The following is a 27,802-nucleotide window of genomic DNA, read 5'->3' on the forward strand; positions in this document are numbered from 1 at the left end:
AACAAAGTCTTAAGTTGGTTTTGCACTCATTTAAGTATTTTGCACTAATATCAATCTATTTTGGTTTGATTAGATTAGAGGGTGAATTTATTTTAAGACACAAAAAGTCAACGTTTGTTTTTTTGACCTCTTCATCTATCTTCACTTCATATTCATCACTACCACTTCCACCACCACAATTTCCCTCTTTCTCTCTCCCCCTCCGTTTGTGTCTGTTTCTATAAAAATAACATGAGAGAGAGAGAGAGAGAAAGAAATATGGATGTGATGAAGCTGAAGAGAAGAGAAAGCCAAGAAAAGAGAGAAATATGTACGTGGCGAAGATAACATGAAAATGAAAAAGGGCCAAACAAACATTTGATTATTATGAGTTTAAAGCAATGGTGTCTTTTGGCTTAATCAAAATTAGATTGAACTTACTCCCCCGATAAACATTTTTTAAATGCGTTACCCATCCATCTAATACGTGGTAAAGGGAGCGTGTCTCTTCACGCCCACAGACTGGGCACAATTAGTTCGCGGTTGAACAACACAGACTGAGGTCCCGAATGCCCTCAGCTGCCTGGTCCGGCACTAAAAATGCCAAGAATGAAGACGGACGTGAGTAAAAAAAGGTGAGGCGCCTTTAGAGGCACCTTGTGGTAAATCACCGAGTGGTAACAACAATTCAATATAGTGTTGACAGTTACGAGTGGCGGACCAGACAAACACAGCCAGCAATCTATAATCATCACACGGCGGAGCCACCACCGGCCCACTACCGAGGTTCAACGGTGAACTCTCCGCGCTACTCGATTGGCTCCGATAAGGTTCTCTCTCCCTCATCGAATGTTTCTGATCTTTCATACTTTTCTATATTTCACGTTTCACCCTAACAATTTTCTTAGTTTACCTTCCCAGTTATCAATTTCCCCCCAAAAGTTTGCTGAATTTTTTTTTCTAAATCTCATTGTAGTTTTAAAGTGATACGAAAATCATGAAATTCAGATATTTTAGGTTCGAAAAATAGTTTTAATTAGGTTGATGCGTTAGATTTCAGGAATTCTTTTTGATCTTGTTTGTTAGACACTTCATTTTAGATAAAAATTGGATTTTTAGGAATTTGGTACTCTCTATCTATGTTGCAAAATTAACTACGTGGGAACATTGTATTCGATTATTGATGCCTGTCTATGACGATTTGGAATAATGCACATATAGTATAAGAACTCGAGGTGTTTTTTAAGAAAGTGTCAAGGCCTATTGTGTGGGCTAGTGGAACACTTGACAGGAACAAGCCCCATATGCATGGGTGTCAAAAGCGAGGATAATATCGCTAATTGCTAAGGCTTGGGGAGTTACAGATGATATCAGATTGGAGGACAATTTGTCCCTAAAGGTGGGGGATGTTACCGTCCCATACTCCCATGTAGCTTGAGTGAGCGGGTGGAGCCTGGGATATAGTCATTAGCTCAAGTTTAGTAAGCGTCGAGGTCTTTTGTGTGGGCTCGTGGAACCTTTGACGAACGCAACACCCCATGACCGTTTGGGTTTGGGTGTCAAAAGCGAGTTATATAGATAGCTGTTAAAGTTTGGGCAGTAAATCTATTTCCACAGAGATTCTTAGCTGGTTACTTTGTTTGAGTGAAATCAACTGACGTTTACCCGTTGTTACATTTTCGCAATATTCTAGACCAAATAAAGATTTCATCACTAGAGAACCCTCAATATGCAAACTAGAGATACCTTCGAATGTGAATAATCTGAAGCCTGATATAACTTTGTTAGTGAGAACTGATATTAAGAAAGTATCTAAACTCATAACTAGCCTTTTGAATCTTTTGGATGGCAGAACATACGCTTTTAAGCCCGAGGCTTCAAGCACTTACAAAATTCCGTTAGTAAGATAAAGCTGATTCTGCCCCCTTGTCGGACAGAGAAGTCAAAACGAGTGGTAAACAATAAGATTTTGTTCCCGTCTCTATATAGTATAGATTGTTCAGACGTTTGTGTTTCACTCGCGCGGATTAATGGCATCATCATCAATATCAAAACTAATTGGAGAAGGTAGTGGCGGTGGAGGAGGCAGGGCGGCACTAGCTAGTAGAGAAGGAACGGCAAAAGCGACGGTGTCTGAGCACATTTCTCAGGCCATTCAATCTACCTCCAATCTCCTCCACCTCATGCAGCAATCTTCTCCTTCCCAGGTGATCTCTCTCTCTCTCTCTCTCTCTCTCTCTCTCTCTCTCTCTCTCTCTCTCTCTCTCTCTCTCTCTCCCTATTCAAAGATCTACATACTAATTTTTTTCGATACTTATGTTTATCTTATTTTTTATGATTACGGTTTAACCAAATTTCAGATCATTCGTATTACTAATAGTTTGGGTATCGGTTCCCATTCACTCTCTTTCTTCATGTTTTAGAATGCCAGAATAATTTGAAATCTTTAATATTACAATGTGTAACAAATTTATAATCCTGTGGATATTCTTCATGTTATCTTCATGATTCCTATGAAAGGATTGCATTCTTAGCACTTAACTAAGGCGTTATGTAAATTCAGTAGAAAGGTTATCAATGCCATTAAGTTTGTGTCCACCATTCATAAACACGTACGCAAACGCCCTGTGGTGCCAGTGGCATGCTACTCTGGCAATCAACATCATATTTATGTTCTCCATGTTGGAGGCAGTACTACCATGATTAATCCCGAGCCCAAGAGAATTCACCTTCCTCCTACCCATACATATTGCAACACAGTATCATGAGGAATTACAAATCAAAATGTTCTACTAGTTTTGGGTTCTGGGATCGAATGAATATTGTGGAATAGATGAAGTCCACTATAGGGGTATAGTCACAGACACACACTGTTCTTGAAACCATACAATTTAAGAACCAGATCGAACGAAAGTCGATCAAGTCGTGCTCCAGATTGCAATATACACAACCATACTCATTTACGAAATCATAAATAAAACTGTGAAAAATGGAATTCACACAATTTTCTGCTAGAACCATGAGATAGATGAACATTTTAGGGTTTGTAAGTCTGTTGGAAGGAGAAAAAGAGAACAGAAAAAGTAATAAGAGAAGAAACAAAGGAGAAAGAGAGGACGAACCCACACTCTGTTGGCTCTTGGCAAGGAATCTAGAACTCGATATTTTCTCTATGCGAGGCCATGAATAGGGGCAATCCTAATATTCTTCAACAATGAGGTGAAAAAGAGAGCTCTCTAATCCTATTCTCCCTCTTCTTCTAGTGTCCCATGTCGTTATGTACTTATGTGTGTATAAATGGTGAACTAAAGGACTAAGAGGAAGAAGTTCATGTTCTACCTCTTACATTTATTTCAATATATAGTGGCGATATGTAGTTCATTAATACAATGTTTATTTGTACTAACAAAATCTCTACTTTTATGGTATTCCTGTGGCTCCTTCAGCTCATGTCATCATAATAGTATATGATTATATTTGAGTCCATAGTTAAAGGGTCGTCTGTGTGCTCAATATTTTTTCCTCACTTATTTCTGTAATCTACCTACAGGCTCATCTACTAAAGCTCCCGAAGAATCTGCTGGGGAAAACCTCTACTATTAAGAACACAGCGCAAGTATGCCATTCATGGTTTTTGGCTTGCCAAAAAAAATATATGTATATATATATTCTCCCTGATCACTTCCATTTGTGTATCGTAATCAGGTGCTAGAGCAGATGCCTCATATTATTTCATCTCTGGATGCCCACATGGAAAATGGATTACAAAGGTCAGTTTTCTCATATTTTAATTTTCTCTCTTTCGGTTGCCTTATTTGTATGCATAACCTAGATAAAAATCAGAATGTAATTCAAGATGTTAAAATATGGTTAAAGTGATAGTTTTTGTAAACCTCCTTAGGGGTCGACTTCCATTTTATGGAACACATAAATACTACTTCTGCTTTGAAATATATTCTGAATATTGGGGTCCTTGTAGCTCATCTGTAATCCACCATTGTAAAGAAAGGGTGCATCATTTATTCCACTTGTTCTCTGGGTTTTGGACATTATTTCCACGAGAATATCGTTGTCACTAAATAAAAGAAGAAAAATAACACAAAAGTAATTTCAGTGATTGGAACTTGAAAAATAGACCCTTGTTTCTCTAAAGTGGAAGGATCAGAACTCGAATTCTTGAACTTTTTTTTAAAATTTGAAGTCAATGACAGTACTGAACTTCAACTACAAAATTATGTACCGGTCAGCTTATTAACTTTCGTAATCTAACAATTTCTTCTCCTTTGCTAGTTAAACTTATCTTCTAGTAATTCCTAATTTATCCAACTCAAATGGATACTGATTATCACGTTTCTTTGCTGACGTTCTTTTTCCCGTAGACTGTTCTCATATATGACTTCAATAAAAGATTTCAATAGTCTCATGTTCATTCTTAAATTACACAACCTTTAACAACTAGGACAATAAGACCATTCTGGGTCTAACGGGTTAATTGCAACTAAAACAGAGCAGTGAAATTTGTATATCCTCAATCGTTGCTAATTTAGAGCATATTCTAACATCTACATCTTATATGAGGTTTCTAAATATCTTTACATAAAGACTCTAAGGGAAAGAAGCGTTTCACTTTAAAAAATTCTTCCTATACAAAGCTGAGTTTTTTTGTTGAACTAATACAAAACTGAGCTTACATGTTAGGTTTCTATGCTCTTTTATATTTGGTATGTTTTGTTAGGCTGATAAATTTTTTTTTAATTTCAGCGTTCCACATCTGAAGACTGTAAACCAGTTACTCTCAAACATGGAAAGTTCCCAACTTCACCATTCCTTTCATCTTCATCAGCCCCCGGAGGTACTATTATCATATTCGATTCCAAGTTATATTTTTCCAATTTAACTTCTTAAAAACTTCTTAAAGACTAGCTCACTCCAAAAACTCAAAGATTCCAACTTTATATCTCAGAATACATTTTGCAGGTAACCGAGGCAGCTAGTGAACCTGCAAAAGCACTTAATTGAGAAGAGTTCACCAAAGGAGATTATGCTCGTTTAGACCATATAATGAAGTAGTACGGGGGCCAAAAAAAGAATGTCGATCCTTATGTTTCAGGTCATCCTGTCTCACCTCGTCATGTTAATTATATGTATATGTATGATATCTATATAACATTGGATGAGGGTGTTCTTCACAACCTCCTAACTGACTATTTTTTCTTAGAAAATATTGATCAGTTGTTTTAGAAAAAAAGCTTCTTTTGGAAACTTTCTGTTTCAAATGATAAAGGAGGATCACATGGGTTATACGGTTATACCTAGTTTATATAGGTAATACCTGCAAAATATTGATGGTCCTGTATACATAGGAAACAAATAACTGAAGCATCGTCATCTATCCTTTATACCCTACTCTTTGCTTTGTTGTATCTGCGGATGATTGTTCATTACTCACAAGAGGCTGAGTATGAGGGCAGAAGTTACTTGGATGAGCAGAGTTCCGAAGTTTTTTCCTTCTAGGTTCTTCAGTTCTTGTACGTCAATGAGTCTCGTTCTGTGCTGTTATCTGTGGATGTTCCAAAGAATGGGACACCATAGGGTTGGAAACAGTCTGGACCGAGTATCTATTGATTTTTTCCACAGGCAGAGGAATGCACACATTAGGGCTTTCAGGTGGGCAGATTCAGAACTTCTCAGGCAGAAGAGTTCACATTAGGGCTGTCGAGCGGAAGATCCGAAACTTTTCACATGCAGAAGAGTTCACATAGGGCTTTCGCATGGGCAGATTCAAAAATTTTCTTATGCAGACTGAGTAATCACATTAAGGCTTTCAGGCAGGCAGATTTAGAACTTTTCTCAGGCAGAAAAGTACACATTAGGGCTTTTGTCCGGACAGATTTAAAACTTTTCGCAGGCAGAAGAGTACACATTGGGGCTTTCGGAAGGGTAGAGGCGCCTCATAGCAAATATCACAAGTTTGGTTAGGAGTTGGTATTCCACCACTTTTCTTGATGGCAGAATGACTTGCTTCTTTAACTTCTAATAAAACCAAGACGTTTCCGATTCAAATACTTCTTCAACTCATCGTCCTCCATATCTCAGTAATTACACATAATAAAATTTTATTTGGTTAAACCAATAATCCATCTACAACCATGGTTAGAAAAATTATAGGAGACCAAATACGACCAACCAAGTTTTGTAGTAGTTCATCATGAAGATACAAGAGTATGGCGAATTTATTTCTACCGACAAACTGACTTCATCTTTAAAATGAAAAATAATCCTACGTCAGATTCATATCTAAGTAATATCTAACTGGTATATGTCAATACTCTTATCTTTCTAAATTCTATCGGATAACATACTTTATTTAGGATTTTGTCGCCATATCTGAACTTTAGGTAAGATTTTTATCATTTTTTCAAAGTCGGAAGAAAAGTAAACAAAAGAAAAGTATACTTTATATTATAAAACAAAAAAGAAAAAAAGAAAAATTGCAAAAGTTTAGGTACCAAACTCTCATTTTGTCGCTCTCATCAATTAAACGTCACACCAACCAAACTCTCTCTTTTCCTCCCTCAACTGATCTTCTCCACTGACAAAAACTAGATCTCACCTTCCATATGGCCGTCGTTTCAACTCCTCCACCAACCACCACTGCCGACGGTATCCGTACTTCCTTTGACTCTTTTCCTTCTTCACCATTGATTTCCAAATCCGCCTCCGATGATGGTTCTGAAGCTTCTTTCGTCCGAATTTCTGGTGCTGCCGACACTTCCGAACGTGACGATCAATTCGATTTGTCGTCGGTAAATCACAACAAGGAAGTTGAAATTCAGGTACATTCTTATCTCTTATGTGCTTTTGTATTTCTCAAGATGACCTAAAACTGTAATTCATGGTACAATTTCATTTCTTTACAGTCTCCGGGGTATTTGAAAAGTGAAGAGTATCGACTTCTGTTTCGACTTCCGTCTGATGAAGTAAGTTAGTTTAGTACTCCTTGTTAGCCATTCATGATGTATTTTACTTCAGAATTTTATGGAAATTTATTTAATTACATGATGTATTTTACTTCAGAGTTATAGAATTTTATTTATTTAGGGTTAGGTTAGCTTGGTTTTGGGGTTATTGTTGATGCTCTGAAACCATGTTATTGGTGTGGAGTTGGGGGATCACAAACTTAACATGGTATCAGAGCTAGGTTCAAATGTGATACGTTTAAAAGCCAGACGTGCTGCTCCACTTCACCCAACAAAAACACGTGTTAAGCTCAAAAGAACGCCACACGTGAGGGGGCGAGTGAGGATAGTCCCACAGGGGAAAAAGGGTGATCTAGTAATTAAGTATATAATGTCTACGCCCTCTTCACTCATTGTCAGCTGGTTTCAAGTAGTATGACCGTAAACTTAAAAGATAGGTTTATTTAACCTAATATATAAGTATATTTTGCTGTCCTAAAGGTTGGGAATATAAATTCCCCTAGTACTTGATTTTGGGATCAATTTATTGGTTAAGTTCCTCACGACGTCTTTCTTCTTTCTTGTTCATTAAACAAAATAGAAGAGTGTTATTCTGCTGGAAACTTGGGATAAACAAGAAGGAAACACATAGTTTGCACCCTTTCTGATTTGTACAATTTAGTAACTTTGTACCACCAATATTTTTTTTTTCTTTTGTTGTTATTTGTTTCCATTTTGAAATTTGTATTTTGATACTATACTGCAAATGCTACTTGTCTATATAGATATATGTTTTCATCTAAATACGTCTTTCATAGTAAGCTCTGAGATACATAATCACTCACGGGGAAAAACTTTTGTTGATTTATTCAGTGTAAAACTCTCTTTGTAGCCTCGTATAGTACCAAACATATGGCATCATGATTTGCAACTGATTATCCATTTATTGAACTTCACATGTTGAGTTTAGAAGATGGGGATTAATCTGATTTGATACTTTTGATGTGATCAAAGATGACTAGATTTACCTTCTTGCTGACTTCCGCTCTATTCCCTTTTGATCATTGTTTAGGTTCTTGTACAAGATTTTAATTGCGCATTCCAAGAGAGTATTTTATTTCAGGTAAGCATTCAATTCCTGATTTGAAGTTCATGCATCCAAATAATGAAGTTTTCACTTGATGTGATTTTCTTCTCTTGTATCCTCTTTTCCCGTTGGTAAATATAGCATCTTATTGTGGTCTTTCGTGCTTGCAAAAGAAAGAAAGATGAGGTCCAATCATACTTATATCGCACAAATCGTAGCTCAAACTTAAAAGTCTAGAATGTGGGTACAAGTATTTTAAGGACGTCATTGACTGGCAATATAGGAAACAAAAATCCTGACTAGAGGGTACTTGGACTGTAAACATTTGATGCTGCTAGTAACACAGAGTCACAGACCATACCATCAATGCTCTAATTCTCTATGCAATTCATTATACCTACAAGCTGCAGCTCTGATGTGTCTGTAATTTGTGGATTGCAGGGTCACTTGTATATGTTTGTTCGCCATATTTGCTTTTACTCAAACATATTTGGATTTGAGACAAAGGTGCGTGGGTGGTTGACCTGATTGCCGATCGATTTCATTCATTTCTTTATTATCAATTATCTATTATCTTGAAATTTCCAATAGTATAGATCGTGTGTATAGTTGAAATTTCTATGTTTTTTGTTGTGATGGAGTAAGTTACATTTTCCAGCTTTTGTTTTATTCGTCATTTAAGCCGAATAACTCGACTCGGCTCTTGGCAGATCCGATCCCAGCGTAAGTCTGAACACAACTGCTTAGCTTGAAAAGGACACTAATCTTTTTGACGTCCAGTCCTTTATCTATGAAGCTGTATACTATTGTGAAGCTTTATACTATTGTGTTTTACTGTTTCCTCTGTCTGTTAAACTACAGTTGCTTTATCAACTATGGTAATATCGACAAACTTCAATATCTACACTGTACTTGATCTCAAGCTTATCATGCTTTTCATCACATTGCCTCCTTGGTTCTATAATCCATTATTGCAAATGTAGAATGTTTTCCAGAAGGAACTCCTGTAACGTAAATTTATGATGCAGAAGTCAATTCCCTTCCATGAAATCACATGCATACGGAAAGCAAAGACAGCCGGGATATTCCCTAATGCTATCGAAATACTTGCTGGGGAAAGAAAGGTAATCTTTTTTGCCTCTGCTATTTCTTCTAATTTCATTGCATTCTTATTCAATGTTGTACAGGTGAGATTGGATTAGAAACTTGTGATTGAGGCTTATTTGTTAATCCTTATCTGGTTTGAAGTATGTGGGTTACAGCTAACACTTCTTAATGTGGCAGTATTTCTTTGCATCCTTTTTGTTCCGGGACGAAGCTTATCGGCTCATTGTTGATGGATGGTCTCAGCATTCTGATGGTATTAGTGACTGTATAGATCGCCAGGTAAGTCATTTGATGTCCACAAAAATAATAGAAGAAAGTATGTAATTTATGACTTCGTATACTGTATTCGACTCTTACTAGTTTAGTTGACTATTTGAATTGTTTTTAGTTCTAATATGTTAGCCAAGAGGGTCAGTGGTGTTCAGTATCCTAGTTTTTCTAACCTAGTCTACATGTCTAACACGTAGAAGTATTTTGATAATAGGCTACTAGAGTTCCTTTAATGAAATCTAAGATTTCTTCTGTTTTCTCTTGTTCGTCTTTCAAAATTCTATTGTTTCTATCCTTCCTTCCAAAAGCACCAAATGATCGACAAAGGGAATTAGGGATGAGAATATGAGATTACCCAGTTCTGGTCTGTGCTTTGGTTTCTTGAGCCCCTCCCATAGTCCCATTATCATACCTCTCTTTGATATACTTGCTTAGAAGTTTTAAAATAAAAAGTTAGTCTTTTACTTATTTTCTTTCTCTGTTATCTAGCTTTGGTTCCATTAATCTCTATTCGTCAACTATATGTAATGAGTTTTTTGTGCATCAGGACTCAAAGTCTGAGATCAGAAGCCCAGACAGTGGACTTGTTATTACTCCATATAGGTATTGCTATCAAAATTTTACAGCATCCATTTTCATAAATGTAATTTACTAATGAGTTAGCCTAGGTAGTGGGTACTCATTTAGGTCTTACTAGCTGTTATGAATCAGGAATAAGGATGATAGTCTTTCAGGAGAACCTGAGCTTCCAGCAATTGCTGAAACCGGTAATGGTGATGTTAGCGTGTCATCTGAACTTTTAGAATCAGAAGAAACCAGCAAAGGTGCTGAACCTGCTGTAATAGCGGAATGTTCTTCTGCTATACAACCTTTCAGATGGATAGTTGAGGATGCTGATCCTCCTCAAGGTTAGTTGGTTTTTTGTCATATCGAAGTCAAGATAAATTTTTTTTGAATAATTTTATTTAATTGATTGAAGAAAGAGGATATACAAGGACCCCTAGGGGCACTGAGTGTATTTAGACAAGATATAAAAGTCAAGATGAGCTTAACTTTGTTTTCAATTTTATTTATCCGCTTAAAATCTTGCAGAATTTAACTGGCTTCATGTATGCCAAACTACGTTTTAACAGTGAATAAAATAATTAGATTGCTAGAGATGGTATCTAATTTTATACACGCTGTTTACTGGAAGTGAAATCAATTGAGATTGTGGTCCTTTACTTGATTGTGCTATTCTTAACCATTTATTCATGCCTCTATTTTGTATGTTTAATAACTTCGCTAGTTTTATTCTACTTCGTGTTTTTATTTCAATAATACTTTTCTTTTTATATGCAGTACCTGAATGCTATACTAAAGTTGCCGAGTCGAAGTTTCTGGTAATGTTACCTTATTACTTAATATCGTGTAGAGTAATCTTATCCTTGCTGCTATCCCGTTAGGCTTATCATTTTGACTACCTTGGTTTGACTTCCATAATTTTGTGGGCACTCATATTTGTTTGAATTACATTTCCATGGTGGCCCCACAGATTCCAGTGGAGGAGTTTTTCAGTCTCTTCTTTTCAGATGAAGCTGTTAAGTTCGTTGAGTCCTTTCATAAAAGATGTGGAGACAAAGGTATATTAACCTAAATATGCATGAAACCTATTTCAGAGCACTAGTTATGCATATTGTTAAATTATATTATACAGCGGCATTGAGGCTAAGATATTTAAATCAGGACTACTTATTAATCTCATGGAGATGAACAGCCAATGCATGTCAGAACTGTTAATTTAGTGTGTTACATGTTACCAAATTTTAGTATATTGGCCCTAAGAATTTTAAATCAATTATAATTTGGCGCGGATGTGGGACCTGCTGGTGGAGCGCTGGTGTCCAATTAATTGACGAGTAGTCACTTGTTGGGCTTCCACCTAGTAGCAGGCTAGCAGCCAATTCCGACTTTAACTCCATAGTCTTGTCTGAGGGTGGCGATTATCTCATACTTCAGAATTTCTCGTGCTTTCTATTTATCTTTCAGATTTTACGTGCTCTTCTTGGTACAAACATGAACAAATCGGGCATGCACGTGACTTGTCCTTTGAGCACCCAATCAAGCTATACTTCGGTATTCTAGTTTTCACATATATACATATTTTGCATATTTATAAAAATATAAAATCCTGTTTTCTGATTGTCGGAGTTACATTAAGGTGCAAGGTTTAGCCACTGTCAAGAGATCCAGAAGTTACGAGTTTACAGAAACAGGTTAAGACCTCTCTCTCTCTCTCTCTCTCTGCCGCACTCACACACACACACATGCAATCTCTTTACAAACTTTGTTTTACACGCTTTTACTGAACTAATACATTCAACCTATCTTTAAAGAACTTTCTCAAGCCTGAAGCCTGTACTCGTTTCCTTTCATATGATGAGGCTAGGCCCCGTGGTTTCCTTTCATATGATTAGGCTCGGCGCAGCAATGCCGCTAAAAGGTGTAAATCCATGGGTACCATTTCAACATGAACTGATGTTGACTGAAGGGTGTCAGTGGCCCTCTTTAGGTTTTAAAGAGGTCACGACCATAGCTATTACAGCAGCTGTGTAGGGCCAGTGAAAATTGAGGCTGAGGAGTTTATCGTCTGCTTTTTTGGGTTTAGCTGTGGTCTATAAATTAGATCCAAGTATTAACTTTATATATATATATATATATATATATATATCTTTTGATCAATTAAAAATTGAGTTGTTGTTATTTCTTTATCTTTGTTTGTGCTTTTGACGTCTCTGTATCTTGCTTTCTAATTGTTAAACCTAGTATAGTTCTTAGTAGTTAGTACTACCTAAATCTTCTGCAGTTCTATATTCATATTGACGAGACTAATTTCTCATAATATGCTTTTATCGAATTAATATCTTTCACGAAACTATTTATACCTATACCAAAAGTTCACCATTTATTCTTATTGACTGATTACCCTTTACTGCATAGACAAATTTCTGGTTTTCGTTATACTTTTAAGTTCTCTGGTTTATGGAAGTTCGTAATCCTGTGATCTTACTACATTTGCTGCTTCAATTTCGTAATATATATATATTATATATATTTCTTTTCAGCTGGAAAAAGCATCTTTTGATTTTTCTTTTGTTAGCACTGTAATGTTTTAATATTTCATTGTTTCTCAGGCATTTGATTATAGAGACGTCACAAGAAGTTGGAGATGTACCGTATGCGGACTACTTTCGTGTTCAAGTATGATAGTTGATCCTAATTTTCTGATAATGTGGCTTGCATATAATATTTTAATTCATGCATCAAGTTGCAACTGCTTGCGTTTGAGCTTACTAGTAGGATGAAGTCAAGGTTGATATGTTCTTAGGAGATTTTCAATTCGAAAGTACTCCAGGAATAGATTGAGACTGAATGAGATCATGCTTTGTGTGATAACAATTTTTCTGCTCATATTCCGCCTGTTGTTCTCGTTGTAAAACATATAGCAGCGCTCGTCTACAATCCGTATCATTTATAAAATTAATCATCTGACTGCATTTCATGTATATGTTTTTCCTTACATTTAAGATTTAACTGAACTACCTGCTATAGAACTTGCTACATTTTCTATAATAACCGTTTGCATGTCCCTGGAGAAGACAATTATTTATTGTTCTGTTTTGAAATCTCAGGGAGTCTTGGATGTTGAAGGATAATAATCAGGCAAATAGATGCTGTATTTATTTTTTATTTTTTATTTTTTGAAATCTCAGGGGTTTTGGGATGTTGAAGAAGATACTAATCAGGCAAATAGATGTTGTATTTTGCGGGTTTATGTGAATGTGGCTTTTTCAAAGAAAACCATGTGGAAAGGTATTTTGCGATCTTTTAACGTGGAATTTATATTTGATGAGGTACGGTTTTCTGCTTAGGATCGAAGTATATATATACATATATATGATAGCGTAAATCAAATAGCTAAAACAACACATGGCTCGTTGTTTTGTGGCTAATTGTGGTTTACATAAACGATAGAAATTCTTCTTGGGAGTTGAATAGTTTGAAAGTAAGGAAGTATCTTGATGGGCAAATAACAAAAGAAGAACTAGCACTTCAGGCATGAAGTGCTAGGTGTCAGTGGAAGACATTGGATTACCCAACCCAAAATTACAACTTAATATGGGGCAGGCAGCAGGTTGCTGTTAAGGGGACGAACTGTGGCATGCCACGCCACTAGATGTGCCAACACTTCATAGCTCGTTGAGAAACTCTAGATTGGAGAACTTGTTGCTATATTTTATGTTAAGCTTGCAATTAACCATGCCTAACTAAAATATGGCATCTGAATCTTGCTTGACAAATCCTAGTGCTCAAGCATTGGGTAAGGCTCTCGAATGCAAAAATGATCATTTCCTTCGTTTTTATTTCTATTTTTATCACATTGGACTCTAAACCCCACCCATTCTTTCCCCTAATCTTACTCATCTACATGAATGTTTCCTCTCATTTAAGGGCTTCTGTAGTTGACGATGTGTTTTCTCTGAAATACTATATTCATGTAAAGTTCTATTTAATTGATGCTCATGAAACTACCTATACCAAATGGTATTACAGGGAAAATAGAGACGAACACAATCGAAGAGTGCCGGGATGCTTATGCAATTTGGATAGAAGATGTATAATCTTTTCCTTTTTATCACTATCTTATGTTATTAGCGTTCCTTCCATTTTGTGATTCTTGGTGTTTATATGTGAATCTCATTACAGGCACATGAAATCCTGAAGCAAAAGAAACTTGAAAAAATAGAAGGTAAAATTCTCTACAAAAAATTTGTTTCGTTTTGTATTCAAATTATACTTAACATGGATATTTTATGTGGTAAAATAAAGCAGACACAAAGTGTAGTGTAATTCAAAATGTTGACAATGTTGAAGTGGATGATACGACTAGAATTGAGGAGGAAGGGCCGGATAGGTTAGATAATAAAGATCTTGGAGTCTCACAGGTAGAGGCATCTAATCCCAGGATATGTAGTCCTCCTAGTGAGAATCGTGTGGCCCGAAATAAGAACCCTGCAACCTCTACTACATCTGTACTTAAAGAAGTATTAACGAGATTCTGCTCATATTTGAAAAGTCAACAACGTATTCCTATGGTTCTGGTTGTTGGCGCTATTTTGATCCTTCTTCTGATGCAGGTACGCACATATATATCATGTCTTTTTAGATTTCCATAACTGCAAATCATTATATTTTTTTTGTAAATTAACGCATCCGTTCAAAACTCAACCACAAAGCCACACTTGCAGTTTCCCTTTGCATATATTTCCACCGAAATGACGAAATATGTTTCGAACTAAAACATTGATTACTGTAGAAAGATGATGAGCTTTTAGTGTCCTGGCAAAATATGAAAAACATTTTTATCGTTTGCATAATATTTTCACCGTTTACGTAAGTTTATACTATATTATTTTCATTTCCGACGGGACTAAATATTTACCGAAACCGAAATTAATAGCTTGTATAATATGTATGTTATTTTTTCAGAAAATGTGATTATGTTGGTGGTTGTGCAGGTGAGCATAATAGTGTTATTAAGAAGACCTCAACAAGTGCATGTTGTTTCTTCTCAAGTGGATTACATGATGAGTGGTACCAGAAGCAGCAGTGAAGCAGAGGCTGTGGCTTGGTTGGAGAAGCGAATATGTCATCTCAAGGAAGAAATGCTTATGGTTGAGAGTCGTATGGAGAAGATGCGCCATGAGTATGTACTACTCAATTCTCATCTAAAAACTATCCTCCAACTCCAAGATCTTCGACAATAATCTCTCTCTCTTCCTCTCTATGAACTGTATTTGTACATATGAAATATATGACTTTCGGATGACCGAAAAACAGAATCACGAGTGGTTTGTATGTTTGATAATAGAGGAATAATGGAGCAAATGAATGAAGCAGATAAATTTACAGGAATCTATAGCTTATGACTTTCACTGTCTAGTACAAAAATTTGATCTCAAGTACTCTGGAACTTTATATCCTCTAGATTCTACTCTTGCTCATCATAAAAGCCATGCCAGGTTCGAAGTGCCAAAAATGTCACATGTTAATGTACTTTTGCGTCAACAAATGCTAACCGTTTTGTTGTCACTGACAGAAATACGATTGACGCATATGCGTCTAACAATGATCCATGGCTGGCTGATGTATTTTACCTTTCGGCCCTTCCAGTTGTACATTTTCACAACCAAATCTGAGACTTAAACCACCCGAACCTAGCCAATCGGTCACCAAGCAGACTATGGACTGATTTCAAAAAAGAATCCAGATTTGGACTCCTTTCACATTGGGGAGTTCCTTTGGACTCATTTCACTTTTTTCTGCGAAAACAATGAAGTTCATTGACATTGGCCTTATTTTTAGAGAAGTCGAGCAAAGTGTGAAATTTTCTAGCATCATCAACACTACTATATTTTGCTATAAAATTTACCAATAAAAGAAGGAAAAAATAATATTGAATTAAGCTGTAGAATAGAGTGCTAGGCTAACAAAGAAACCAAGAAATGCACCAGCTATAACTTCTATCTCAGTGTGTCCAACCGACTCTTTTAGGTTAACTGAGTAACTCCGGTCGACAACTCTTCCGCTAGACACTTGATTCCCATCCCTAGAACGTACTCTGCCACTACTACTACTAGTAGTTACAGTTTCTGATCTTAAAAATGTTTCGCCGTTTGGAGTTTTAGAACTCTTTTCTGAAACTGACCGTAGAGGAGCGAGCGAGTTCACATTCTCCTCCGAATATGATGTCCCAGAGGAGTTGGAAACAAGGTCATCTTTGTTTTCGCCGGAGATTAAGTTGGTGTTTGAGTTATTGATGAGATCCAACTTGTTTAACACTTTTGCGTGGTTCCCCACTTGTCTTCTCACCCCCTGCAGTTTATCGATCAGCCAAACACATTTATGAAATTACAACACAATTCGTCGCATTGTTTAGAATAACTAAAGCAGAAATTCAATTATTTTCACATTTATATTATCGTATATATCTTCACCTACTTGTAAAATATCGATGCACTATCTTCGAAGGAATTTCTATCCCGAAATTTTGTAACGAGAATTATTTGTCTTAGATCAACTTTATTGTTAAGTACGGTTATCATTCAAAACTAATTACATGTTTGAAGTCGATTTTCATCGTGCCAAAGACACGGGCTATACCTAGTCCGCGAACATGAGAAGAAATGAAAGTAATACCAAGTAGGGATTAGCTACAAATGTTATGACGAGTGATATGAGATCAAGTGTACCCAATGCGCACCTTGTCCCATTTCAGAATGACAAAAAATGATCTTGGATATAAGTTCGGAAATCCGTACTCAAAACTTGCTTTCCGAAGGACATTATTCATGATTAGACCCACCTCCATTGAATATAGAATGAGTCAGAATTACTAACATGTGTTCCAGAGAACTGAGACATCAACTAACCTCTAGATATGACGGGAAGTTTAACTAGGTATCTCAAATCCCATTAATAGTTCTAGACTTGCTTTCATGATCTAATCCAAATATAGAAATAAAATTTTAATAGCATCTAAACACCAAGGATTCAATGAAACCGGAAGAGGGAAATTTGTCTACCTGAGCATCATACATAACTATGGCAGCAAAAACAACAGCAACGCCAAAAACTGAATCTGAAAACCCCCTGTTCAATCCATGTCAAATTTATTCTTTAACAAATACTAACATTCATTGTCAAAATTAAACATAAAATAGAGGTCATAGATGAATCCCCACACAGGCAAAATGGTAATCTAGCAACCAAGAATATAATATCTTTCATCTTCACTCAGTGCCAATCGGTTTATAATTGAATGACTGCAAATTTAACATGGTATCAGAGCTAGGAGAACACATGATAACCCTAAAGATAAACACTAAACGTGCTCCACATCACCCGAGAGCACAAAAAACTCGCTCATTAGGCTCAAAGGACCCGACACGTAAAAGGGCGTGTGAGAATAGTCTCAAATGTGAAAACTAGCTTCCTTTCCCCTCATTGTCCATTGGTTTTGAGATGGATGACTGACTAACTTAACAGTACATAATAATACCTTTCTAGGGCAAGGGAAGTTGCAGCAGCTACCACCCCCTGAAGATCATAAAAAATGAAAACATACAAATAAGCAATAATTCATGGCAGGGATGGATAAAAAGAAAAGGAAAAAATGGCAGATAATATGAATGAAATGAAGATTACAGCAGAATGGACAGAAGGAAATCCACCAGCACCCAATACCCATTTCTTCAAATCCAAATCAAGATCATTCTTATACAATAAAGCAGATGTGAAAGGCTTTGAGAGTTGTCCAATTGCAGCTGAAACACCAGCTGCTACTAAAACCTAAGAGAGAGAAACAGGGGAATTCCTCTTGTCAGATTCAAAATTGAAATATGATGTATAAAATGTGAAAGAAAGTTGTGGGTATTGTTATTTACTTTGTTTTGGGCGATTTGGGTGGTGATTTCATGGCTGATGCAAACTAAAGACCCAGGTTTTGATTTCTTAATGGAATAAGAAGAAGGGTGATTGTTATTTGAGATTCCGGCGAATGAGGAGACGGAATTGGAGAGAGAAAATGCTCCGGTGGTCGACGGGCGGCAGTACCATCTCGTCGCCATCATCAGCCTCTCAACTTTTGACTCTTGTTGAGTTGCTGATTGACTAAAATCAGCTTCCAGCAGACAACATACATGTGTCAGATGAGCTAGGGAATATGGACCGGATACCCGTTACCCGGATGGTCCATCTGTGACCGACCACGGTACCCGTAACTCGACTCAAGTAATGGGTTTAACCAACCGACAATACGCGGAATTATTGAATGGTCCTTATCGGAACGGGTACCCTGACTGATTAAGCCGCATAGTTAGGGTCCGAGAGGATAACGACGGGGAGCCAAAGGTTTCTTCTAGTTGCGATCCAACGATAGATGAGTCGTGCCGCTTCGTGGTTGTACTAAACATACGACACGTGTTTCAGCTAAGAAAACGGATTGGATCCCCGCTATATGTGGGTGGGTCCGTTCGTTTCCCTGAGGGACCATAGGTTCTGCAACATGCTGGAGTGTACGCGGCACGCCAGACGGGTAATTAAAATTGTGGACATGGCAAGGACCCCTAACCGATTGACCAGACCGTTACTTCAGTCTGATAGTCTTTACCCGAACTGATAACCAAACGGATTAGACCGCAGACATCAGGACCTTGACAGAATACCTGCGGAAAGGCAAAGTTTTCTTTTCAATCACGATCCAACGGTAGATAAGAAGCTCTGCTTTATCGTTTAAACACTCTTCACAGAAGGTGTTTGAGCTAGGAAAACGGAACGGTACCCGCTGCCTGGATGGGTCTACCGAGTCCGTGAGGGGCAAATTTTGGGAGGTTATCGGATTGAGTAATGTTAAGTGATGCTACAAGTCAAAGCCTCCGGACCTCCACAAAATCGACGGTCTCCACTTTCGACTTAACTCTCTTTCTCTCTCTTGATGAATTTTTTCATTCTTGATGGACAGTTGATTCCTAATTAAGTCTGAGATAGATCTACTTTTCTAGCATTTTCTATCATTTGTCTATGGGATTTATTTGACTTCAGAACTTTGCACTCTTCACATACATCAATGTACTCAATGAAACTATATGAGGTGCTACTACGTGTAAAGACCATTCTTAGGGCTTAAGACACACAATGAGAATAAGATTTCAAGATGACAGACAGCATCTGGTGGACACAAAGAGGTGGTAAAATTCATTACATCAGACATCCCATGAATATGTTGCCTTTTCTCATCTTGTTACCTCAGTTTGAGCTCAAACTCGTGATTTTAAGAAATGTGAAATATTTACTGCATTTTTTTGGATGATTTCATAGGGACACCCCTTAACATTTGAACACGCTCTTTGAGAGCGTCACGCCTAGGCCTAGCCAAGTCATTGTTAGGATCGAAAAGAAGAACTTCCTCAAATGCTTTAAGAGCGGCTTTCAAGTCGTTCTTCTTCTCATATGCATCGCCGAGGTTGTTCCAAGCTGTTACATATCCAGGTTGAATCTTCACTGCATTCTCGAACTGAATTATTCCCTTTTCTAGCTTTCCGTCACGTGTGTAGCTTACCCCAAGCGCATTATGTACCTGCAAAATACTCTCCCCCAATGAGAAATATATAATAGGATCCATCCTCATTTTAAGTCGCTAAGCCGAAACGATAATGGACTCCGGAAAGAAGGTCAAGTGGAGGAGTAGTGGTATTAGTATCCGACAACAATACGAGATCTCATACATGGCAAGTGGAAAGAATCAGATCGAGGGAAAAAGGTCATTATGATCGGTTAGGCCACATCCGCAAGGCCGGCCCTTAACAAGTAATCAAACAACTAGAATTACTAAAGTAAATAAAATTTCGCCCTTAAGGAGCGCTATAATACGGAGAGAGCTTGAGATATCAGATACTCCAAGTTCCACAAGAACATTGAGTGTCCAAAAGGAGGGACAAATCAAGTGTATTCCGCGAAGCCAAATACAAAGACCAGGAACAGACATCGAACCACCATTCAGTCGTGCTGAATCTACATTACTATCTGAGAAATACCCTAACAAAATTTATTACCAAATGCGGACGATATGAAATTATATCACACCTGTGCAAGATCTTGATCATCGCCATCCCATTTTGAAATTGCTTGCTGCAAATATTTAGTTGCAGCAGGGTAGAACTTCCTTCTCAACATTACTGCACCAAGCTCAAAGAGCTCAGTAGCATTAGCATCACCACTTCGTACTTGCTCCTGAATATTTTGAAGGAGAACTTTGAAATACAGGAGATATATAATTGTAAACTAATACAACGATTCAAGGAAATTCAATTTCTAATAGCATAAAGAAACGAACTAAGTTCCGAAAGAGAAGACATACCTGCAATTCTTTCGCGGAAAGATCAAGTTCTCTGCGGACAAGGACTTGACGAATCACAAAAAAAGTACCGGCTCCAAGCAAGCCTAATAGTATTAGCAAGTAAGACAGTTGGATTCCCAATTCAAATAGCTCTCCAATCTCATAAACTGCGTTCACTCTTATATGTTCGGAGGACTGTGCTTCTTGTGCAAAACTCAACCATGCCGTTGTTCCACAAGGCAAAACAGACATCCATGTCAGTGGCCTATTTGTACTTCCAGTATCTTCATAAATCGACAGATCTCTTGAAAAATCTGCAACCATGTGATAACATTCAATAAGGAAAAATCTTACACACAAGGTAGTAAATTTTGATTACAGGAATTACCTTCATGATTTGTTGATAATAAGCATTTCATCATTCTCGTTTGGATTAGCTGTCCCTAGCCAACGTTAGTCAATAAAGAACTAAATTAGCCATCACTTTTAAAAAGAATTAATTCAGTACATTCTTATAGTACAAAGTTTTCCGGAGGAAAATAGTATACAATTCCATAATGTTAATCTCTGGCAAATATGACACAAATTCTCACTGTTAGAGCTGATTGGGCCTAACTCTCCTTGAAAACCGACTTAGAAGGAAAGGATTGCTTAAGACTTATCTACTCCCACAGCATGCATTGGCAATGAAGGATAATGCTAATACCTCCCCTCAGTGTCAGCCTGTCAGGGTTACAGACACTCGAAACTCCCCCTCCACGAGGTCAAGGTTACGAAGTCCCGACCCATCCTTGAAGCATTAGCCCTGCTACCATGTTAAAGCCTATAGGTCCCGACTCTCCTAGAAAACTGGCTTGCGTGAAATGACTGCCTAAGACTGTTTTCCATATGAGCTAATGGAGATTACTAAGAATCATCATTCAGGAGTGATTAGATCATTTGGGTTAGATGACTTGTGAAGAGTCTTAATTATTTTCATCACTACTTTTCCTAGTAACAAACACGCCTAAGTACGTGATTGAATACCCAACTCAAGATTCAATCTAGTCAATATGTTCATCAAATTTTGAAGATGTTATGCTACACGAATATCGACTAATTCATCGAGACTGTGCTGCTTCCGGTGATGCTTAATCGCTTCGAGACTACTACGAACTATAACCTTTTCTAACTTCAAATGTAGTTAATTGGGTGAGCTAAATGTCCTTAGAAAATGCTATACTTAATTAAAATATGTGTTCACCAAAACCTTCAAATACTAGATACTAACTTTAAGATATGGTACTCGAAATCTCCTAATTTAAACCGTTCATCTACCATTTTAGGGAATTACGATCAAGGAATTAAATTTCGAAATATTTCTGTCAACATGACCAAAATATTTCCATTTAAAATTTCTGCCAAAACCAAAATTTATTTACTTCCTCTTAACAATGCCTGACCATGGAATTAAATTATTTAAAATTTCGAATGACCAAAATAATTTTCATTTCCATGACTACCAAAATTTCCACCAAAAGTTGAAATTTCATTCATAGCTTATGATCATTTGAACAAAAACAACATTTCAAGAATTATCTGAACAAAAACAAGCTAAATGAAACAGAGGGAAAGAAGAATAAAACCAATACAAGTATAACATGAACTAAACCTATTTTGAAATTTGAATCCAAATTAAACAACCCCATAGAGTGAAATTACCTGGAATTTAAGAGTGGGATGGGAGCATTTATTTACAAGACCTTGAGAAACCCAAGATGGAGATGGTGAATTCATGGTTGAAATGTAAGAAGTTTTGTTAATAAACCCTGAACCAAGTTTGCCCAAACAATTCATGGGTACTGAAGAGGGAGTTATTTGGATTTTGTTAATAATGGGTAGAAAAGAATACGATGAAGAAGTGAGAGAAGAAGAAGAAGAAGAAGAAGGGATGATTATGAGTGAGGATGAAGAGAAGCAAGTGAAGGTAAGAAGCATTGTTTTGGTGGTAGGGAGAGAGATGAGATACAGAGGAGGAAACTCACACTTTGGTGAGGGAGAGAAGTGTGTGGATGAGATGACATGGATGGGTTAGACACTGTCTGCTTGGGATAAATTCTCTCTTTAGTCTTGTTGTGGGTTGCACCAAATTGTCACTAGACTCACTACCACTTATGTGTCCATAGGTGATGATGGGCTTTGGGGTATGCAAAAAAACATCCCCCATTGAGATTGGTTTGTGGAACATCTTTGTATTTTTTTTGAGACAACATCTTTGTATTTAGTTTAAAAACTTTATTTGATTGTATTTTGTCTTGTAATCTTCATCTTCACTTCCCCTCTACCACTACAACTTTCAACAACCACTACCATTTATGACCACTCCCTTTCCCTCCCTCCTACTTGACGACTTCCCTTCACAGGAATAGTGAGAGAGATAATGAGCAGGATAGAGAGAGGGAGAGAGAAAAAAAACAGTCGATTGTAGTCAGAGGTAGTGAGTGACGGGCGGTGGTGGAAAATGAAGATTTGGGAGTAAAAGTGAAAAAAAAAAATCAACTTTTTAGACTCTAATGAGATACGTGAAGAATATTAGGCGGATCGAGAATACTAGATCCGACAATTAAGAAAAGTCTGGATATACTTGAAGATGTTCGAAGATATTCGAAGATATTCGAAGAATATATGAAGATACAGAAGATTTAGTTTCATATATTCAAGATATCTCTTATAATTATATTTAGATAAATATAAATATTGTATTCTTTCCTAAGTTTAGTTAGGAAACTTAGGAAACTAGATAACCCGAATCACTCTATAAATATGAGTTGGGTTACAAAGTTTAAATCATCGAGTTATGTAACTGATCGACCCCACATACAATTGTATGTGGTGATTATTAATAATGAAGTAATTTCTCCGTGGATGTAGGTCTTGAGTATCCGACCGAACCACGTTAAATATCATGTCATTATTTTATGTTTATCTATCTGATTATATGTTAATCGTGACTTTATCATATCTCCAATTATTATATAATCGTGAATTTAACAGACTCAAAATGAAGTTGTCCTTGGATCAAATCTAATCAACTAAAATCTTTATTCTCCGAAGACTGTTTAGGAAGCCTCAAAGTCGAGGCATGCCCTTCTTATGATCTTTATATATAAACTATAGTCATGTTGTACTCTATGGGCGTGGAAGGGATGAGGTAACTCTGTTCTCGTGAGAACTAACGAATGTTTTCGAGCATCAGGGTGCCCACGAATTTCCGAAGCATTGGAACTCGAGTACTTGGGAGTCCATGGATGTCTGAAATATTTCAATTCTGGCATCTAAGAGTCCACGAAAGTCTGAAACATTCAACTCAAGAGAATGCAAAAATACCCCAAGAATAAATAGGTCACCTAGCTACCATTGTAATTTGGGGTGCCTTTAGAACGTCCAAATCTAGTTTAACATAAAATTGTAAAGAAAGGAAGACTGAGAAAAGTTGAACTAAAGTGGTTCTCTCTTATGATATTATTAAGGGTTTTTTGAGCTTACTCGCTTATCACTAATTAGAGCAAGTCCAACCCCAGCCTGTCTTAGGCCGAAAAAACCATTTTTTCACCTAAAATTATTGGCCTCAGCTCAGCCTCTAAAATTCAGCTCCAACCCCAGCCTCTCTTGAGGCCGAAAATTTGTTCATGTGGGAAACACGTGTGTGCACTTTTAGTTGGTGTGCGAAAAACGTGTGTGATTTTATGTATATATAAAATACGTGTTTGAACTATTTTTCGAAAAAAATTTATTCGGGGACCAACATTTGGTGGGATTTATTTTAATTACTAAAATATTTAAGTTTTTCTAGAATTTGAAAAAAAAATTCAAACTAATTAGAATTACAAAAATGCATTTTGATTTTTAAGTTTATTTTAATTTTTTAATTGTTTAATATTTTTTTTTTTTTTTTTTTAAAAAAGGGTAGATCTGGCCGTTGGATAAACCAACGGCCAGATCTGTCCCCCCAAGTGACCGTTGTCACTTGGGGTCGGTGTTCAGTCGCCCCTAATGTTAGGGGCGACTGAGCACCGAGCCCCAGCCTCCGCTCCAAGCGGCTGGGCTTGGAGCGGGGGGCTGAGGCCAATAATTTGAATTATTGGCCTCAGCCCGGCTGGGGTTGGACTTGCTCTTAGTAATTGAGTTTATCTCATTCAGTAATTGATAATTGAGCTTACCCCTTCAATTTAGAATTTTTGTCAAAACTACTAAAGACATGTTTGACATGTGATAATAAAATCATAAATTAAATAATATACGAACAAAATCAATCTTTACTTCCGATCAAATCAAACTTTAAAGTAAGGTGGAATAACCACTAAGAATTATATTGAAGAATGATTGCTCTTGGTAGTTGCAAGTATTTCACGTACGCCAAACACAACTTTCGTATTTTTATTAAAGATAATAAATATAAGGGGGTGAACTCAATTACCCATCACTGAGGGGGTAAACTCAATTACCAATTAGTGAGGAGGGGGTAAGCTCAAAAACCCCCCATTATTAATGATGTTTGACATTGTCTCGAATGTTGACAATTTATGGGAGGTAATGTGTAAGCAATCTCAAATCAAGACTTTGACAATTGACATTGTCTTCTCCATGGATTGAATATCACCTGCCCACAACCAACTAATTTTGATTAAAGTACTACTCATAGGGTTTCAACTATAGTACAATATTATTAAACTAGTTCCCCTTGTTCTTCCAATGGTAAAACCTTGTAATACTTAATTCATTAAAGTTCGTTAAGATGGGCTAGGTAAACAAGCCGACATGGAAATTCCACCATTGCCTCTATCTTCCAGAGTACTATTCAAATTTAGATTCGTCAATGACTTAGCTTTACTTGTATACAATTTCTTAACATTAGATCCTTGCTCGGTTAGAAGTTTTACTAAACTCCTCTTCGCGTTAACTCTGAAAGGACAGTCCGATGCTGAGAACCCGTCAACTAAATGAAGGTATGCTTCTAGGTCGTGACAACATGCAACATCAGCATTCGGCTTTAGAAATGGTGACATCTTACTGTCGAGTCGTAGTTCGCTACCCACGTGTGAATATGCCCATGGCATGTTGTTGTCTAATATGTTTAATACTGAGTTTGCTTTAATATCTTCTCTTAGTTTGTGATCTAAAGTCTCACTCACAAACATCCCCGGTACACGTGTGATCATGTCTTGTGAATTTACTATGCGTAGAACTTTTACACCCTTTTCTTTAATACGATCTGCAAACCCTCGGTTGCCTACACGTGGTCCTCCAAACGAGAATACAGCAATCGGCGGCATTGAGTTGGATTCAGTAGTCATTTTACTCAACTCGTCTGCAGCTAAGATAGATAATGCTGCACCGAGACTGTGACCTGTTATTGTTATACTCAATTCCTCGCCTTTATAGAGTTCCATGAGTCGTAGAACCTCTTGAGTCACTGAGTCTGATAGACTCGGTATATGGGATCCTCCACTTGTTTTGAACAAATTACAAAACCCACACTCTACTTTGGCTTGAAGATGTTCATGGCCAGGCCTCGAGTCGTTTTCTAAATCGGAGTCAACCCGGACCAAAAGATCTCTTACATTCTCAACCCATTCGAGACATGTCGAAGTTCCCCGAAGAGCAATCAATATATCTCTCCTACCCATTCTTTCGATTTCTCTCTTGTCATCGCAAACTGCCACATACCCAATACAGCTAGACCGCTGAGTCAACCAGCTCAAATCGGGAGCTACATTGTCAACCCAACCCGGCAACCCAACTGATGACGTGGCATAGAGGTCCTTAGTTACTTTGTACGAGGTGTCGGGTAACGACACGTGACGTGGACTGGGTGCTTCATGTGCTGACATGGCAGGATCGGAGTGAAAAGCATGATAAGCCGCTTGTACAAACTCACCGTACCGAACAACTTCTCGCCGGAGATTCTCATCGAGAGGATCTAAAAGACCGTCCCAATCATTACAGCCGTGATACTCTAACCACCGGCTACCCAAATGATTCCTTGGGGAGAATTCCGGCGCCTTCAAAAGAAGCCGTTGGAGGTAATTTAAATTTCTAGGTGACATCTCTTCAGCTGCGGCCTTAACTTCCGGCGGCCAGATTTTGCTCAAATTGAGGCTTTCTATAAAGGCCTTGTAATTTCCACTACCACCTCCGGACACCTTATTGTTTCTCTGACTAGACTCATCTTTTTGTACTGGTTGTTGTTGTTTATGATGTGGGTCAGATTCCGGTTGTTTTTGAAGCAATTTTTCCAAGTTAGCTAGGGTTGTAGCGGAGGAGGAAGATTGGGTGGTGGGAAATCTGGCAGCATTAATAGGAGTAGTTCTTGATTTAAAAGAAGGGATTGAAATTAAATTAGGGTTTAAAGGAGAACCACGGCGAGAGAGGAAACTTGCTTGTCTGGTTAGCAAGTTACTAGCCTGAGACGGTAAAGTTATGCCGATCATCTATCTCCTTTATTGCTTAGATATTTTTAGAGAGAGAGAGAGAGATATAGAAAGAGAAAGAGAGAGAGATATACCACCACCTAGAGAGAGAGAGATATAGAAAGAGAGAGAGATACCACAACCTAGAGAGAGAGAGAGAGAGAGTGTGACAAGTTGTTAGCAGTTGGGATAATCTGAGCTCGAAGAGGTATATATAAATGCTAACTTGAGGTCTTAAAGAAAAGCGAAAGAGAGGTGGGGAAATTTCTAGGTATTTAAAGGAAGGGAGGAATTTTTTTTTTTTGAAGGGAGGAATTTCGTATGTCAACAAAAACGACAATGGTTATACATATGTACTCGGTTAGCAGTCTTATTAGGACAAAATGACGATTTTTACCTTTTATACAGGCTATTAATTTCAATTTGGCTCGCAATTTTTTACTATGATGAAACTTGGCCCCTAGGCCGTATTTTTGTTGATTTCGCTATTGGAACATGATGGTGGTGGTGGTGCTTGAGATACTATGGTGTGGGGTAGTAATTGAGGTGCAGTGGTGGAGGTAAGCTGGGGGTGGTATGATGGAGGTACTGTGGTGGTGGTGGAGGTATGGTGGTTGTGGGTACCGAGGTGGTGGTTGTGATGGAGCTATGAGGTATGGTGGTGGTGGTGGCAGAGGTATGGAGGGAGTAGCAGTGATGGAGGTATGGTGGTGGAAGTACGGAGGTTGTGGTGATGGAGGTATGGTGGTGGTAGTAATGGAGGTATGGTGGTCAGGGGCGAGCCCACATAGGGGCCCATGGGGGCACGTGCCCCCACGACCCTAATGTGACTCGTATGTGTTAAATGGCACTTGCATTACATTATGTATCTATATTTCCGCTTTTTAGGCAAAATTCTTTCTTTAGATCAAGTGGTGAGTTGGATTGCTTAGTGGAAGTCTTGGGATTGACCCACACACACAACACCTTTTCTTATAAAATTTCCACTACTTACATTTTTTCTGGAATGTCTACC

The 27,802-nt window shown here is 37.5% G+C and overlaps 4 protein-coding genes and 1 pseudogene across 17 annotated transcripts; 2 read left to right on the plus strand and 3 right to left on the minus strand.

Moving 5' to 3' along the window:
- The first annotated feature begins 426 nt into the window (after window positions 1-426).
- Window positions 427-6,141, plus strand: TOM2B (tobamovirus multiplication 2B). 10 transcript variants are annotated; one of them, XM_086662073.1, is made up of 7 exons: window positions 656-809; window positions 1,832-2,186; window positions 3,530-3,595; window positions 3,685-3,749; window positions 4,741-4,831; window positions 4,957-5,003; window positions 5,781-6,141. In XM_086662073.1, exons 2-6 carry the CDS (start codon window positions 2,010-2,012, stop codon window positions 4,996-4,998), a joined length of 441 nt encoding a protein of 146 aa, XP_086518199.1. In that variant the 5' UTR covers window positions 656-809; window positions 1,832-2,009; the 3' UTR covers window positions 4,999-5,003; window positions 5,781-6,141. The 10 variants fall into 10 exon arrangements, with proteins under 10 accessions (XP_086518204.1, XP_086518198.1, XP_086518199.1 ...); XM_086662076.1 differs by having other exon boundaries at window positions 662-809; window positions 1,974-2,186; XM_086662079.1 differs by having other exon boundaries at window positions 673-809; window positions 4,943-5,003.
- Window positions 5,888-15,357, plus strand: VAD1 (GRAM domain family protein). 2 transcript variants are annotated; one of them, XM_086662071.1, is made up of 18 exons: window positions 5,888-6,815; window positions 6,900-6,959; window positions 8,011-8,061; window positions 8,467-8,532; window positions 9,054-9,149; window positions 9,310-9,411; window positions 9,950-10,005; window positions 10,114-10,310; window positions 10,744-10,784; window positions 10,937-11,024; window positions 11,431-11,517; window positions 11,603-11,657; window positions 12,576-12,642; window positions 13,155-13,254; window positions 13,996-14,057; window positions 14,149-14,191; window positions 14,275-14,579; window positions 14,961-15,357. In XM_086662071.1, exons 1-18 carry the CDS (start codon window positions 6,600-6,602, stop codon window positions 15,207-15,209), a joined length of 1,941 nt encoding a protein of 646 aa, XP_086518197.1. In that variant the 5' UTR covers window positions 5,888-6,599; the 3' UTR covers window positions 15,210-15,357. The 2 variants fall into 2 exon arrangements, with proteins under 2 accessions (XP_086518197.1, XP_086518196.1); XM_086662070.1 differs by having other exon boundaries at window positions 6,415-6,815; window positions 14,272-14,579.
- Window positions 15,358-15,844: 487 nt separating this feature from the next.
- Window positions 15,845-18,407, minus strand: LOC147560058 (Acid phosphatase/vanadium-dependent haloperoxidase-related protein). Its single transcript, XM_086662085.1, has 5 exons — window positions 17,889-18,407; window positions 17,650-17,793; window positions 17,504-17,541; window positions 17,028-17,094; window positions 15,845-16,317 (listed from the first exon to the last, which is right to left on the minus strand). Exons 1-5 carry the CDS (start codon window positions 18,072-18,074, stop codon window positions 15,904-15,906), a joined length of 849 nt encoding a protein of 282 aa, XP_086518211.1. The 5' UTR covers window positions 18,075-18,407; the 3' UTR covers window positions 15,845-15,903.
- Window positions 18,408-19,100: 693 nt separating this feature from the next.
- On the minus strand, window positions 19,101-22,551 carry LOC147560059 (Tetratricopeptide repeat (TPR)-like superfamily protein). Of its 3 annotated transcripts, none has more exons than XM_086662083.1 (5): window positions 22,040-22,551; window positions 20,727-20,775; window positions 20,360-20,652; window positions 20,086-20,232; window positions 19,101-19,579 (listed from the first exon to the last, which is right to left on the minus strand). In XM_086662083.1, the coding sequence occupies exons 1-5, from the start codon at window positions 22,313-22,315 to the stop codon at window positions 19,292-19,294; spliced, it is 1,053 nt and encodes a 350-aa protein (XP_086518209.1). In that variant the 5' UTR covers window positions 22,316-22,551; the 3' UTR covers window positions 19,101-19,291. The 3 variants fall into 3 exon arrangements, with proteins under 3 accessions (XP_086518209.1, XP_086518208.1, XP_086518210.1); XM_086662082.1 differs by having other exon boundaries at window positions 20,727-20,781; window positions 22,040-22,501; XM_086662084.1 differs by having other exon boundaries at window positions 20,727-21,174; window positions 21,624-22,414.
- Window positions 22,552-25,021: 2,470 nt separating this feature from the next.
- Window positions 25,022-26,972, minus strand: LOC147560060 (phospholipase A1-Ibeta2, chloroplastic pseudogene; annotated as a pseudogene). The gene has a single exon (XR_015234728.1). The product of XR_015234728.1 is annotated as a phospholipase A1-Ibeta2, chloroplastic pseudogene (transcript).
- Between the last annotated feature and the right edge of the window lie 830 nt (window positions 26,973-27,802).

This window comes from Eschscholzia californica, unplaced genomic scaffold, assembly GCF_041429995.1.
Source record: "Eschscholzia californica isolate CP2 unplaced genomic scaffold, dmEscCali1.0.p SCAF_2, whole genome shotgun sequence".
Classification (NCBI taxonomy): Eukaryota; Viridiplantae; Streptophyta; class Magnoliopsida; order Ranunculales; family Papaveraceae; genus Eschscholzia; species Eschscholzia californica.

Bases quoted from the DNA above. Each gene is read 5' to 3' on its own strand.
- LOC147560059 (XM_086662082.1), bottom strand. From the start codon at position 22,315: ATGCTTCTTACCTTCACTTGCTTCTCTTCATCCTCACTCATAATCATC. The intron at 20,782-22,039 runs GTAATTTCACTC...AACGTTGGCTAG, and splicing joins ATCCCACTCTTAAATTCCAG to GGACAGCTAATCCAAACGAG. The intron at 20,233-20,359 runs GTATGTCTTCTC...CAAAATATTCAG, and splicing joins TTTCCGCGAAAGAATTGCAG to GAGCAAGTACGAAGTGGTGA.
- LOC147560058 (XM_086662085.1), bottom strand. From the start codon at position 18,074: ATGATGGCGACGAGATGGTACTGCCGCCCGTCGACCACCGGAGCATTT. The intron at 17,542-17,649 runs GTAATCTTCATT...TATGATCTTCAG, and splicing joins TTCCTTCTGTCCATTCTGCT to GGGGTGGTAGCTGCTGCAAC. The intron at 16,318-17,027 runs GTAGACAAATTT...GATAAACTGCAG, and splicing joins TAGTTATGTATGATGCTCAG to GGGGTGAGAAGACAAGTGGG.
- TOM2B (XM_086662072.1), top strand. From the start codon at position 2,010: ATGGCATCATCATCAATATCAAAACTAATTGGAGAAGGTAGTGGCGGT. The intron at 2,187-3,529 runs GTGATCTCTCTC...ATCTACCTACAG, and splicing joins AGCAATCTTCTCCTTCCCAG to GCTCATCTACTAAAGCTCCC. The intron at 3,750-4,740 runs GTCAGTTTTCTC...TTTTAATTTCAG, and splicing joins ATGGAAAATGGATTACAAAG to CGTTCCACATCTGAAGACTG.
- VAD1 (XM_086662070.1), top strand. From the start codon at position 6,600: ATGGCCGTCGTTTCAACTCCTCCACCAACCACCACTGCCGACGGTATC. The intron at 8,062-8,466 runs GTAAGCATTCAA...TGTGGATTGCAG, and splicing joins AAGAGAGTATTTTATTTCAG to GGTCACTTGTATATGTTTGT. The intron at 11,518-11,602 runs GTATTCTAGTTT...AGTTACATTAAG, and splicing joins CCCAATCAAGCTATACTTCG to GTGCAAGGTTTAGCCACTGT.